The sequence below is a fragment of the Ornithodoros turicata genome, chromosome 1, assembly GCF_037126465.1.
Source record: "Ornithodoros turicata isolate Travis chromosome 1, ASM3712646v1, whole genome shotgun sequence".
NCBI lineage: Eukaryota > Metazoa > Arthropoda > Arachnida > Ixodida > Argasidae > Ornithodoros > Ornithodoros turicata.
This window is the reverse complement of record NC_088201.1, coordinates 6,825,671-6,840,172: the sequence shown is the minus strand read 5'-3', so window position 1 is coordinate 6,840,172 and position 14,502 is coordinate 6,825,671. Positions and strand designations below refer to the sequence as shown.

Sequence of the window (14,502 nt, the reverse complement as noted above, 5' to 3'; positions counted from 1 at the left end):
AAAGTTGTAAAACCATTTAATTTAATCCTATAGGCCAAGATGCAGATGTAAAAGTCTTGACGCCGTAAAATGTGCAACACTAATATAAAAAGGGTCAGTCGTCCCACTGAAGGAGAACATGGCAGATCAGGAGCCAACCTGTAGAGATGCTCGTTGTTATTAGCATCACTGGGAATCCAACCCTGCACAGAAAGTAAAACGCTTACGTAAGCAATAACTACGACGTTTCAGGAAGATCCAAAAAGTCGAACTCCAATGACAGCACAGCACAGTCTTAGTGGACAACAACAACAAGAATAAATGATGACGATGAGTTGGGGTGTCTCACCGCGGTGGTGCGGTACCCTACCCCATTGCACGTGGAACATGATGTGAAGATGATGGATTGCTCCAGACGCTTTAGTTTTTTTCTCGTGTTTTCAGTCTTAGTGGACGTATTCGTTTACCCGTGGAAATTTGGCAAGAGGGAGAATGTTACAATAGATAGCAGACAAACCTATATAAAGCCCCAAATTAGGGAGGTAAAAAATATACCTGAAAAAGTCCATGAAGGTAAACTTGTACCCATGCTGTTCAGCCACTCCGGCGCAGACGACATTGGCAGAGGCTCCGATTAGAGTTCCGTTGCCACCAAGACAGGAACCAAATGCCAGCGCGTACACCAGGGGCGTCAGGCTTAGACCCAGTTCTTCGCTACCGAGGCCAGTAACGATTTTCACCATGACCGTAGCCAGCGGTATGTTATCCACGAACGAAGACGCAACAGCAGACACCCAGACGATGATACAGATGGCAACAATGAGCCGGGATTCTGGCGGCACGCTACGGATCCACGCTTCCGTTTGCTCACCAACGTACCAGAGGAGCTTCAGCTCGCTCAGAGCCTCCATCACCACGAACAAGGCCCCGAAGAAAATGAGCGTGGGCCACTCGACGCGGGCGATAACGCCTTCCAGTTCGTCCAGGTCAGCCAGCAAGAGAAGCGTGATGGCACCTAAGATGGCAATCCAACCGAGGCTCAGCTGCAGACCCGGAATCGTCTGGGCGAAGAAAAGTAAAATGACCGTTCCAAGAACGAGGCCCGACTTGACCAGCAAAGCACGGTTGCGGATGTGGTACTTGTCGCTGAGCAAGCGAAGGTTTTCGCGGAAGTGGTCGTCTGAGGTATGCAGCGCTGTGGTCCTGCGACTCTGTTGCCTTTCCAGGCGGCGAACTTTCTTGCTGAGCAGTTCCCGGACATGGCTCTCGTCCCGCGAGTACTCGGACAGAGAGCACACCGCTTTCCGCCACACGTCAATTTCGTGCTGGATCCCTGAAACAATCCATATATGACTAAAATAACCAACTTCTGCGTTATCTCATAAATGGTACAATAGAGGGCTTCAGCAAACCGTTAATAACGTGGCAAGCGTCGAACCGTATCAACCGAAACCAATCGGGAGATAAAATTCTGAGGTTTCCGAAAATTGGTTCCGATTGGCACGATAACCTTACCAACGGTCCACGGAGTCTTGGTGCATCCTACGCTATAGTATTCGCGTACGTAAGGGATAGCGTACGATACGCTAAGAGACACTACTGCCTAATGAAGTGTGCTAGGTCACACGCATCGTTACGTGTGAGGTACGTTTAGCCCATTTCTTCACCAAAAATAAATAAACAAAGCTGCACCCCTATCTTTGATCTAACAACTCGATTCCTTCGTAGCAGGTTATCTGAGGTTGCAAAATTCCCTTCCCCGTTGTTAGACCAAGTCATGACCGAATTAGCGTCCTCCGCATCCTGATCGTCGCAACCAGCGTCTCGCTATCATCCAAATGAAGTGTTAGTGATTTTTCAGTGTCGGTGCCGAGCCAAGAATAGGTGCAACTGTCTGTACAGCTCGAAGCACAGTCAACTTGAACGCGCCTCCGACCTGCGGAGCGGGAAGAGAGACACCCTAGCGGCACTTAGGCGAAATAAAGGGAAAGTGTTTCGACTGTCCCACTTGTGCCGCGGAGGTGTCCGCCTTGCTATGAACTGTTAACTCCGCACTGCATTACCATCAGCTCCCAGGCAGCACAATGTACTGAAAGTCGAGTGCAATGGGGGTGGACGGGTAGGTGGAAGGCCTTGAACAGACTGATGAAACTAAAGAACATTGATAAGACACATACCGTCCACCCCTATTGCACTCGACTTTCAGTACATTGTGCTGCTTGGGTTGTGCCGCTTGGGCTGTTTTCATCGAGACGTTTGTTTGGGTTTTGTGGCGATAGAGGTGTATGCTGGGCGATATCGCAAGGATGCGACGCTGTTATCTTATTGATATGATATCTCTATGATGCCAGACAGATCGAGTTGTCTAGCACTGATTGCGATCACTACAACAGGTCAACTCAGTTCTTTCCTAAGTCATTGTGAATCCAACAAATTTGCCGACAAGAGCCCGTGCATCCTCATTTGTTTTATCACAATGCTGAAAATGCCCCACTCAGCGAACGCGGCCACCTTCGCGTGTATCAATGAAATAACGGTATTGCATCCTTGCGGTACCGGCCAGCATACACCTCTACCTAATTGCCGCAAAACCAAACAAACGTCACGATGATAGCAACAGCTAACGGGATTGCGATGCCAAGTCAACCGCCCACGGCAAGGCGGACAACCCCCCAAGCAGCACAATGTACTGAAAGTCGAGTGCAATAGGGGTGGTCGGATAGGTGGAAGGCCTTGAACAAACTGGTGAGACTAAGGAACATTGATAGGACACATACCGTCCACCCCTATTGCACTCGAGTTTCGGTACATTGTGCTGCTTGGGCCGGCAGCACAACTGCACTAGAAAAATGAACTTCACCACATAGCACTCTGAAGGCCAACCATTGTACAGTGATACCATCGTATATCTAAACTGGTAGCGAAAACAAGAGAAAATACTAAATAAGACCCATCGGCAAGGCTACAATCATGAGGCGCGAGCGATCCTGGGTGTTGACAGTAGAGGTACGATAGTAAACACAAAAACTTTAGAACGCGGGCATGGGTTGTGCGCGTACTAATAAGTTATTCATAATTTCAATGTAGAAAAAACTTTGTTGCCCCACTAGTGCACATATACGAAATCATCTACCACCCGAGTACATTTCCGTATCCTGCTCTTTTAGGCGTGTATCACAGTGGGCGTGTTTATCCGTGGATCTGTGTATCCGTGCCGTGTGTCCGTGCGTTGTAATGCGGAGTTTGTACACTTTTTGGGTTAAACAGGAAGCGACGTTCACATTTCGGAGCTGTAGGCCAAGATCAACACGTGTGCACTGATGAATACAATGCATCCCCTGTTGCTGGCCCCGCGAAAAAAAAAAAATCGTGGGACGAGCGGCCATGATAGCGTGAGTGCTAGCAGGAATCAGCCGTGCACCAACGATGTCATGTTTTGTTGCAATGGCCACTCACTGAATAAATGCTCTGGGTGAGAAATGGAGCTTAAGTGAACCTTCCTAGTTTCTGTGTGATCATCACGGTGCCCTTCTGTTTGGAGTTGTCAATATATGTGATAACTATATGTATTTCATATTGATATGTTTCATTAAACCTGATACGATTTATTTTTTGTGTTCTCGTCTGGTACTGTTGCACGGGTGAGGAAAAGAGGAATACAACGCAAACGAAGTGCGCGAACGTAAACGTGCCATGGCCAATTATGCACTACTTATTATTCATACTGCTGACGTCACCTCTGACCTCATTTATTTACAATCTTAGTAGTCCGCGCAACGGATGGATTGCGCTGACAGTCTCTATCATGGCGTCATTCTGAAGACACAGGGGCCTATGGGAGTTGCGCTACCTGTTTAGATATACCTTTGTGATACCTCTATCACTGTTGATTTGTGGAAAGCGCGGGGCCTTTTTACGACAATTAACATTTCTGCATAAGTCACAAAAAGGCGTACGCCTCTCGTTTTCATCAAATCAGGGGAGAGAACGAGGTCTTTCGGGATGATGGTTGGCTAGGAGCGTGTTATGTGGTGAAGTTCATTTTTAAGTGTGGGCCAGTCGAAACACTCCCTTTATTTCTCGCAAGCGCCGCTAGTGTGGCTCTCTTCCCGCTCCGCAGGACGGAGGCGCGTTCAAGTTAACTCTGCTTCGAGCTGTACCCACGGTGTCTGTTGCCTTTGCACATCGAGTGGAAGTTAGCAAATCCACGTAACCAGCGGATGCTTGCACATATCTTCAGCACGACTGCATAAAAACCCTTCGGATGCAGTTGGCACGCGTTAGGAACACACTTAAGCAGCACAATGCACTGAAGGTGCGAGTGCATGGGTGTTTAGAGGGGGCCAGATCAGGCTACATTTTCTCGTGGTCACATCTCCGAAATGAAGCACCTAATCATCCCCATGTACAGTGCTGGACAAACGTTTACGGAACACGCTCCGGCGCATTCCTTCCTCAGAATGACACGCTAGCAGCGAATGGTACACTCTAAGAAAAAAGGAGTAAATAGGGGAGTAATTGCAGCTTCTACTCCCGTAGTCTGCAGTTACTCCCCATTTTGGTCCCCTAACCCGACATTTACTCCCCAGGGCTGCAAATTGTCAGTAAACTTCGCGAATGGTCTCCTGAATGTAACAGTCTACGTAAATACGTGTCCGTGGTCAATTTGAACGACATAAGGCTGTATAACTCAGACAACGTAGCAATTTTCCAGCCACACAGAGTAAGAAACAGTTAGCGCATCTTTCTTCGCAAATTGTGCCCTAGTATGGCGCAAGATTTTATATCACTCGATATATCACGGTTGACGGTTTGCTTCAAAGTATTTTCATGCATGCACACCAATTATGTACCTGGGACTCTTACAACAGCGCGTGAAATACAGTCTCCACTCTGACATTCATTTACTTCCGAAAGGGACTATTTTGTGGCAATGCATTTAGTCCCCAAAAGGAGTAAAAGTGCTCCTTTTTTTCTTAGAATGTACCGTACGGACTTGCAAACAGGTGACCATAGGTCGGCGCGATCATGATCGCGGCAGCCTTGCCAGTGCTTCGTGATCGCACTCATGATCGCGATCATCAGGCTTTGATAAAGCATTGCGATCATGATTGCGCCGACCTATGCAGGTGACTGGGTTAGCTATAGGTACATGTCTAATACCCCAGTCAGACGGCATGCTCGAAGGACTTCGGGGAATTTCATTTGCAAAAAATGACCTCTCAGAGTCGCGTCAGACGGCAACTCAAAGGACCTTTCTAAGAAATGACCATCAACGCGAAAGGAGGCCACCAACGACATTTGAGGTGCCGAAAGGAGCAATCTCGACAACAGTGTTATGCCATTGTACCCTCGCTACCTTCGCAGCTGAATGTAGGAAAACCTATAAAATGCGGATAATGGAGTGAAACCGTGTAAACGTATTTAGATCCTATTTAGAGAAGTATATATGACTTCTGCATCTTGATTTGTGACGCACAGACCAACTTCAAATTTCCACAGCAGACAGGGAAAACGAAACCGAAAACGAAACCGAAAAAGGGAGCCGGTGAGGGCAGTCAGTTGAGGAGCACTCCTTTCCCACCTGTCTGGCAGGCGCCCCCGAACAAAGGTCGTTTGAGAGGCCGGAGGTCATTTCTCGCAACTGACATTTGAAATGCTGTCTGACTAGGGTATAAGTCCGTACGGTTACATTCGCAGCTAGGGGGTCACCCTGAGGAAAGGATGCGCCGGACAGTGTATCGTAAACGTTTGTCCAGCACTGCATTTGAATTTTCAGTACATTGTGCTGCTTGGCCGGGAGCGCAAGCAGACTACCGGCACTAATTCCAGCGACGAGCATTTGAAGAAACGGACAAAACGATAAAAACACATTCGTGCGCTGCGGTTCTTCGTTGTTAATCTATTGCAGTACTATAGGATCAAAAACGCGCCCTTCCGTTTCTTTTATCTCTTTTCTCTCTCTCTCGCCATCTCTTTTATCCAAAGACTGATGCACGCGCACTTTAGGGGAAGAAAAAAGCAGTGATGGCCAGTAGTCAACTACATGTAGTTGAACTGCTAGTTAAACTACCTGATTGTAGTTAAAACATAGTTATCAACTACTTGCAGAAATGTAGTTGCAACTACTAGTTAAACTGCTATTTTGAGTAGTTAACTGCAGTAGTTAGGTTACTGAAGGCGCCAACTACTTCCAATTGTGCCGCAAGCATTACGGCACGATTGCGCTTCCGACTTTTACCTTGAGCTACTTGTTTGATGAGAACGGAGGTGCAGAGCAATTGCGCCGTGCACGTGTACTAAATCTTCACTTTTAATGCTTGTCTAGTGAAGCCTCATTTGCTGCGAAATAATTCTGCAACTTAGTTTATCGCGTAGGCACGGAAAGAATCCCGCCGCAAGCTTTGTATTCGACGATCGTAGCAATGGCTTGAGCCAAAGTTTATCATTGCTTGTGATTCATATTTAGGTGTCCAACAACACTACAAGGGATTGGTGTTGGTGGACGACATTAAGTTGTTATAGATGTAGTTAAACTACGTTGCAGTAGTTAAAAAAGTAGTTTTAACTACTCCCCTAAAAAGTAGTTGAACTACTAGTTAAACTACTCAATCGCAAAGTAGTTACAGTTATAGTTAAACTACTGTAGAAGTAGTTAGTGGCCATCACTGGAAAAAAGTACACCAACGAAAACGATTAACTCACCAACAAACTCCGGAGGATCTTTGAAGCGCAGCTGCGCAGGATCCCGGTAGCACCAGAAACGGACATACAGCCAAGTCGCTAAAGCGCTGAGCAGGACGGCAGGAAGCATGTGCAGAGTGAACGAAGCGAAGTTTATGCCCTAGAAAAGAACCACATACCACACTGTACGCTGCACCGCAACGCTACACTGTAAATTACTCACCAGAGATTGCACCTTAGGGTTGGATATTATAATTACATTCGGAGGGTCCCCAACTGGGGTGGCTGCTCCGCCAATGTTGGAGTAGACTACCATTAAGATAAGCACGTGCTTAGGATCCAGTCCCATTACTTCGCACAACCTACAAGGGGGAAGGGCACGCGATGAGTGGCGGAAGAACCAATTGAGATGTTCCCTTCACACATTCGTTGGTGGCGGGGCACACATCAATAATTTTTTTTTAATCGATAAAACCCCAGTGCGAAGGTAAAAAAAGGACGAGACGAACACAAACAAAGCGACGACACACAGCACTGAACTGCAACCATACGAGTTTATTTCCGTCACCTACCTTCCTTTTAAACCTAATACCTTCTCTCCACACTACCACAGCATCACGTGAGAAACTTCCTACGCGACGTCTGGTAAGATAGAACGTTTTCTCGCGTAGGAAGTTTCTCACGTGATGCTGTGGTAGTGTGGAGAGGAGGTATTAGGTTTAAAAGGAAGATAGTGACGGAAATAAACTCATATGGTTGTAGTTCAGTGCTGTGTGTCGTCGCTTTGTTTGTGTTCGTCTCGTCCCTTTTTTACCTTCGCACTGGGGTCTTATCGATTTTAAAATGCCATACCAACCCGCCCAAGTTTTATCCTTGTACCATCAATAACTCTTGCAAGAAACATCCCAAGCAGCACAATGCACTGAAAGTCGAGTGCAATAGGGGTGGACGGTATGTGTCTTATCATTGTTCTTTAGTTTCACGAGTCTGTTCAAGGCCTTCCACCTACCCGTCCACCCCTATTGCACTCGACTTTCAGTACATTTTGCTGCTTGGGATTACATCTTCCATGTCCCAGAAAGTCAGAGAGAGTTTCGCGGAGGACTAACACTTACTTGATAGTGACAGGGGTCATCAATAGAATTGTGGTAACGTTATCCAAGAAAGCAGATGTTGCGCCGGATATCAGACACAGGACTAATAACACGCTCCAGACGCGACCGCGTGCTACTCTGTATGCCTGTAGAAAAAAGAAAAAGAAAAAAAAAGAAAAGAAAAAGAAAAGAAAAAGAAAAGAAAAAGAAAAGAAAAAGAAAAGAAAAAGAAAAGAAAAAGAAAAGAAAAAGCTCTGCTGAGGAGCTTCAAGCAATAAAGTCACCTACCAAAACGGCGGTCGCATCGAAGACCCCCGTCTCGCAGAGAATGGCCACGAGCACCATCATGCCGAAGAGCAAGCTGAGCGTCTCCACATCCAACCAGGACACAACGCGGTCCAAACTAGGTCGCTCCCCAACGAGAGACAAGGCTGTCACGGCTAATGTTGCACCCACCAATGCCGCCAACGTACGGTGAACCAGCTGCATTCCCCACATTTTTATTTTTATGTGGAGTGTCACGAGAACAAAGGAAATCTCACCTCAAATATAATGAGCACGTAGAGTCCAACGAGTAAAGCAGCAGCAAGGATCATTCCTTCGCGGTCCCGCAGTGGAGCAATGGCCAACTCCAGCTCCAAGGGACCCTCGCCTTCGGGGTACAGCTCCAGGACAAGAGGGCTCCTGCATGAAAATTGGACGACTGTAAAGTATTTTCCGAAGTGTGGCTAAAATAGAACAACAACTTTATTGTGGGATGAATGGGGAGTTTCATCGCCAGGGGGCGATACTCTACCCCATTGCTGGTGGGGATGCGGGGAATGAAATAGTGAGCCCCCTTCACAATAAGGATCGAAGTCCTATCTTATCCAAAAAGGTCAAGCGAGCTTTGAGGGTAGAGACCGTTGATGGGCAATAGTTTGCAAAATAAAATGGTCTTCCATTGATCACTAAAGCAAACCTCAGACGAGGAACTAGGTAAGCTCTTGCACAACAAGAACATAATAACAAGTCGGCATGTACTAAGGGCCCACCCTTGCCCCTTTACCTTGGAATTATACTTTTTTTTTTAGCTATATCAACGCTGAAGCACAAGCCCTTCGTATCGTTTCCCTTGCAAAGTTTCTATGTTACGCAGAGGGGAAGGCAAGCCCATTCTGTCAACAGTAATTGTCATTTCTCTGATTTCTCTCTCTCTCTCTCTCGAAATTGCTCGAGAAAATGAATAAGAGAGTCCCTGGAGTGCTGCACCGTCCCCTTCTTTGTTTCCAAGCTTGGAGACCCTTACCCGTGCTGAGCCAGCTGAAATACTTTATCAACCCTCGTCATAGGCAGGTCGTGAGCGGGAAGACCCGCTGGCAGACGGAACGGCTTCGCGATTAGAGTCCCATTCAGTTTCAGGGACATGGCAGCAGCGATCAGACCAGTGGTATTCAGCAGTGACTGCGGCAAGAAGGGGCCACGTAGGGAAACCCGCGCAGCAGTCCAACTTGCCTCCAGCGGAAGATCTGCAACAGGTACCCAAGTGTCTAGCTTATCCTCGGCTTAATAAACAGCGGCTTAATAAACAGCGGCTTAATAAACAGCGGCTTAATAAACAGCGGCTTAATAAACAGCGGCTTAATAAACAGCGGCTTAATAAACAGCGACTAAAGTGCTTACAATAAGAGTCGTTGAGACGAAGAGACGTCCACGTAGTTTCGCCTTCTTTTATAAAGCTCATAATCACCTGCGAGAGACAACTTCAACTTGAGCGGATATTACAAGTGGTAATATTACAAGTGGTAATATTACAAGTGGTAATATTACAAGTGGTAATATTACAAGTGGTAATATTACAAGTGGTAATATTACAAGTGGTAATATTACAAGTGGTAATATTACAAGTGGTAATATTACAAGTGGTAATATTACAAGTGGTAATATTACAAGTGGTAATATTACAAGCGCGTGTAGACAGAAGTGCTGCTTGTGCTCTCCCCGATTTAATAGTAATAGCTCTGACTCCGACACCCGGTATACCCGAGTTACCAGGTGCTGAAGCATAGCGAGCTGCAGCTTCTAATAAGCTAAGGTAAACCCATGATTGAGAACAATCAAATTTAGATGACATTCACCGGAGGACAACATTGTTCACGTAACAAGTTTGCAAGCTGACATGAATAACTATAATTGTATTCCACCTGAGAACGGCAACATCGGTGCTGCAGAAGCAGCACCATCTTATTACATGACTCAGATTTACACTCACCGAGAGCACCTATAACGTATACGACACGCAAGCGAGTTATTCGGCATGTTTCATTCAATATATGCATTCATATAGCATATACAGTGATCCCCCGTTATTATGACCATGGTCGTTCCTGAAAATTTTGGTCATAATGCGGAATTGTCATATTAACGGGGGATATTTGCAGGGGGTTCACAGCATTGTTCCCCAACAGTATGGTCGTAAAGCGCGTATGTCAGATTATCGGGGGGCATATTAACGAGGGTTCACTGTATACTACAGGACTAGTCAAAGCCCTTAGCATATAGGGGGCTACGGTTCTCTTCTACGCGGTCAATACGACATTAAGACATGACGGCAGCGTGCTTTGGCTGAACACGACTAGAAGTATTACCCAGTCCTCCGGAGTTTTGCCCATACGTGGATACGTGAACCAAGGAACGCGGCAATAATGGGGGAAATTCAGAGACTGCGGGTAAGGCGGGTATACACGCATTTTCCCCGCAATTCTCAGCCAGCACGACTTTTTAACGAAAATCGCGACACCTCGCAGGTATCCTCGGACATTCGCATGTGCACGGCGCTCATCTGTACCGAAGAGTCGAGAAAGACGTCCAACATACCACACAGGCGATGAGCAAGCATACCAGGACACCGGTCTTGAAAGTGTGCAGCCAGCGCGATAACGCCCCTCGCAGAGGCTTACCTGTTTCTTCTTGTTGTTGTTCTGCGTCTCCATCGTGACTGCAAACGACGGTATTAGAATCCACTGAAACGTGGCGTCACCAGTAATACCTGCTGAGGCAAGACGAACGTGTGTCGGCGCGTGGTCTGGCCGGTGCCAGGAACCCCTCTACCGCTGTTGCTGCCTCCATGCCGTATCCTGTGCTTCTGGAGCCTTTCGGCTACACTCTTATCGACTTCGCTCTCGCCTGAGTACTTCACCGCCTACCGACCATACCGAACACGAATGCATGTGCTTCACCCTATCGGCATGAAATTGCTGATAGCCTGAACGGATGCGATATCGCCCTTCCGGAACAACTTTACGGAAAATTTTCCAGTATCTTTTTTTTTTTTCATCTAATAATTCTGAAAGGCTCCACGTTTCTTATTGTCATAAAACGTTTTAGGTTGTTAGTACGCAAAAAAAAAAAAGAAAGAAAAGAAATGACTGCGGGAGGCAACGGGAACTTATTATTGACCTCATGTCATTTCAAGATTGTTTCAAGAGGCGTTCTGTGTGCCCCTTGTGACCCTTCAAAGTACTGCTGTGCTTGCTTTTTCTTTTTTGCTTTCATTTTATTATTATTATTATTATTTGTCGTTTCGGTTCATATACCGAGCTTGATGAATCAGTGCACAAGCTTTGATGAGCTTACCGGATACCTGCGCTCTAAGATACCGGAATCCATCCGCGTGGTTATAATGCGTACCGCGGGTCTGTGGCATACATGCTCCCGATGCCTTTGTCATAACAAATGGAGCACGTTATTCTTCTCGATTAAAACTTTTTTAACAGATATATCACGGACTTAGAGGCATTTCTCGAGGGCATTGCCTTTTGCACCGAGCTACACTTCAGAACAGAACGCGTCAACATAATGTTTTCTCGAAATACTGTACAATACGCCATGCAAGTAGGTCAGCTGTGTGCGCAGCTCCCCGCTTTCCCTCTTCCCGTTACTGCGCGTGGAGCGATCTCATTTGTCCTTCCCAAATAAGGGGTAACGTTTCAAGGTTTGAGGCGCACGTGGTTTCTTTTGTGGACCCATCACGGTCAACCAAAGTGTATTGCTGCTTTGTGAGTCGACGGACACTTCGTGAGGAGGTTCCTACAAGCTTTACCTTCCCCTTGTGCAGAGACAAACTGTCGTAGAGCGTATGGACGTAAGGTAATGGCGGCGGCAGAATTTTTATGCTTAGTGATATTTATGCAGGGTAGAATATTTTTAAGCGGCGCAATGGACACATATTCCAAGTTGACAGAAACATGCAAATACTGCTGAACAACTTTAGGTTTTTTTTTGTCAAATTGGTTGACGATTTCTACTGCTATTTGCATCTTCCTCCCAACCAGACACATGTTTCGAAATACAGTATTCACATTCAACCTTGTGGTTAGTTCACCATAACAGCCTGATGGTCGGCAGTTCCGCGCAATTTTCTGCACATATTGAGAACCAAAACCCTGCAAGTGGTAGGACGGCACTAAGCAACGCAATGCCACACGTTGCAGACTGCAGATGCAGAACCCACGCATGTTTCATTTCAACGCGTACGCTCTTTCTCGCGTGTAACGAGTAACTTCGGTTGGCAACCATTTCCAACAATGGCTGCGCCCTTCGAGTAGTTGCGGTACGCAAAGATTACCGATGTAAACGTTACTCTTCACAAGGCGAAACCAACGAAATCCCGTCATGAATGCGCTTTGTTCCCGCCGATACGTTGCATGCCTTCTTCAGCAGTGCAGGACATTGACAACTATGAAGACTTCGTCACTATTTATTCGCGGCAAAGATGCTAGGGACCGGCGTGCACTAGTGCTTCCTCACTTAGAAATCGACAAGATATTAGGTGATATTCCAGCAATCGAGCGAACACTGCGTGCGCGAAATATAGAGCTGGACGTTTCGCAAGTAAGTACAAAGCTTCCATCGTTACGAATTGTGAAAAACGAATTAAAACGCGTCCAGCTATCGATGCTGGAGCTGGCACGAAAGTTGGACGCAGGGGGAGCAGGGCAGGCCGAAGATAAAGCGAAAACAGACGCAGAAACGAAGTCACAGTTGGAGACTTACTACAAGACAGAGCGAGAAGTAAAACAGTCATTGTATGCCAAAGAGGAAGAGATCGTGCCGGTCCTTTTGAAGATCCCAAACTTCATTCGGACACCCAGTGAAAAGATTCTAGCCCTTTGCAAAGAATACGGGACGAAGCCACAATTAGATTTTGAACCGGCTCCCCACATGGACATTGGCTCCAAGGACTTTATTTGGAGAAGCCATCCTAGACTATGCTATTTAAAAAACAAGCCTGCTCTGTTGGAATTGGGCATTGCAAAATACTTCTGTACCAAACTACAAAATGCCGGCATTGTGCCGCTAAGCGGCCCCGACATAGTCGTGGACACAGTAGTTGAGGGCTGTGGGCTCAATCCGAACAACTTGGACTACACCATTGCGATGGAAAGCAAGCTTCACAGCGGCGGGCACCATTTTCATTTAGTCGGGGCATCGGCACTGGAATCCTTTGCGGCGTACTTCACGAGGAGGCTGGTGAAGGACTTGCCCCTGAAACATTACGCTCTCGGCCGTCTCTACGTCCCGGAAAGCAATGCACTACTACCGGGACTGCTGTCATTAACACAATCGTCAAGGATAACTTATTTTTGTGCTTGCGAGAACGATGCAATGCACGCACTAGAAGAAATGTTGCTAAATGTCAAGCTTTGGTACGAAGAACTAGAAATTCCATTCAAGCTGACCCTGGTCGAGCCACCGGATCTAGATTTCATCGACAGCATGGAAGTGTCTATCGACGTGTGGTCCCCATCTCTCAACGTGTACGTTCCCTGTGGTTTCCTATCGCTTCAGGACGACTTTGTCAGCAGACGTCTGATCATAGCACACGGCGACAAACGAGATGACAGTGATTTTGTGCATACTTTATTTGGTAGCCTCGTAAACATTCACAGCCTCGTGGCGTGCATAATGGAAAATAGGCAGAACAAGGACAAAACTTTCATTATTCCAGAGTCTCTCAAGTTCTGTTAGCAGTATTTGGTGCTAATAGTGAGAAGCGCCTAGTTGAAACATGTTAATAAAACAATAAAATTCTAAAATTTGACCGCGGACCCAAATGTTCAGTAATTACTGAAGTGCATAAATAGATGTGTGACTAGTTAAATTTCTAAGCCCACCGGATTTATCCCTGCTATCGAGGAGATGATGAAAGAGTTCTCAGGTGTACATACATAAATTGGCTTGTGTGCTAGGGTCACCCATTTAAGCGCCCCACCTAAGTCTACTTGAAAGGTGGTTCTCAATTGGGGGTGCCGTGGATCCTGGAGTTCTGCCCAGGGGTTCCACGAGAACATTGCACTGGTAAATAATGTGCATCAGTGCTTCTGTAGCAAGAAGATGCTGTCCAACTAGCAAGACTAATGCAACACGCTGTGGAACAAATTCAGCTTGCACAATTCTGTTCCAAGCTGAATTTGTCCACTTTTCCGCTGGAGATGTTGCAAGCTCAATTGTTCTTTTTGGCATGTTTGTAATGTTACAACATAGCTCTGCACTCTACAACACTGTATCTGAGAAAATAAGCTTAGGAGCAAGCCTTGCAATTTAAGGAAATCTGTTCGGTCCGGATTCCGAGGCATCGCGCCTGTGTAAAAGTGTGTACTGCAACATTACAAAGTATACATTCTTTGGTCAGTATACAGATGCATATGGAAAATCTTTCTTGGGAAGGGATTTTGTTGGATTTTTGGAAAAAGCCCCCGTGAAA

The 14,502-nt window shown here is 46.4% G+C and overlaps 2 protein-coding genes across 2 annotated transcripts; one reads left to right on the top strand and one right to left on the bottom strand.

Annotated features, from left to right (window-relative positions):
• Positions 1-10,965, bottom strand: LOC135396846 (P protein-like). Its single transcript, XM_064628054.1, has 11 exons — positions 10,786-10,965; positions 10,614-10,734; positions 9,420-9,486; positions 9,046-9,265; positions 8,300-8,441; positions 8,046-8,240; positions 7,779-7,903; positions 6,887-7,025; positions 6,685-6,823; positions 535-1,312; positions 1-182 (listed from the first exon to the last, which is right to left on the bottom strand). Exons 1-11 carry the CDS (start codon positions 10,863-10,865, stop codon positions 95-97), a joined length of 2,094 nt encoding a protein of 697 aa, XP_064484124.1. The 5' UTR covers positions 10,866-10,965; the 3' UTR covers positions 1-94.
• Positions 10,966-12,273: 1,308 nt separating this feature from the next.
• LOC135377406 (serine--tRNA synthetase-like protein Slimp) lies at positions 12,274-13,839 on the top strand. Its single transcript, XM_064609784.1, has one exon. It carries the CDS (start codon positions 12,411-12,413, stop codon positions 13,764-13,766), a length of 1,356 nt encoding a protein of 451 aa, XP_064465854.1. The 5' UTR covers positions 12,274-12,410; the 3' UTR covers positions 13,767-13,839.
• Positions 13,840-14,502: the final 663 nt, after the last annotated feature.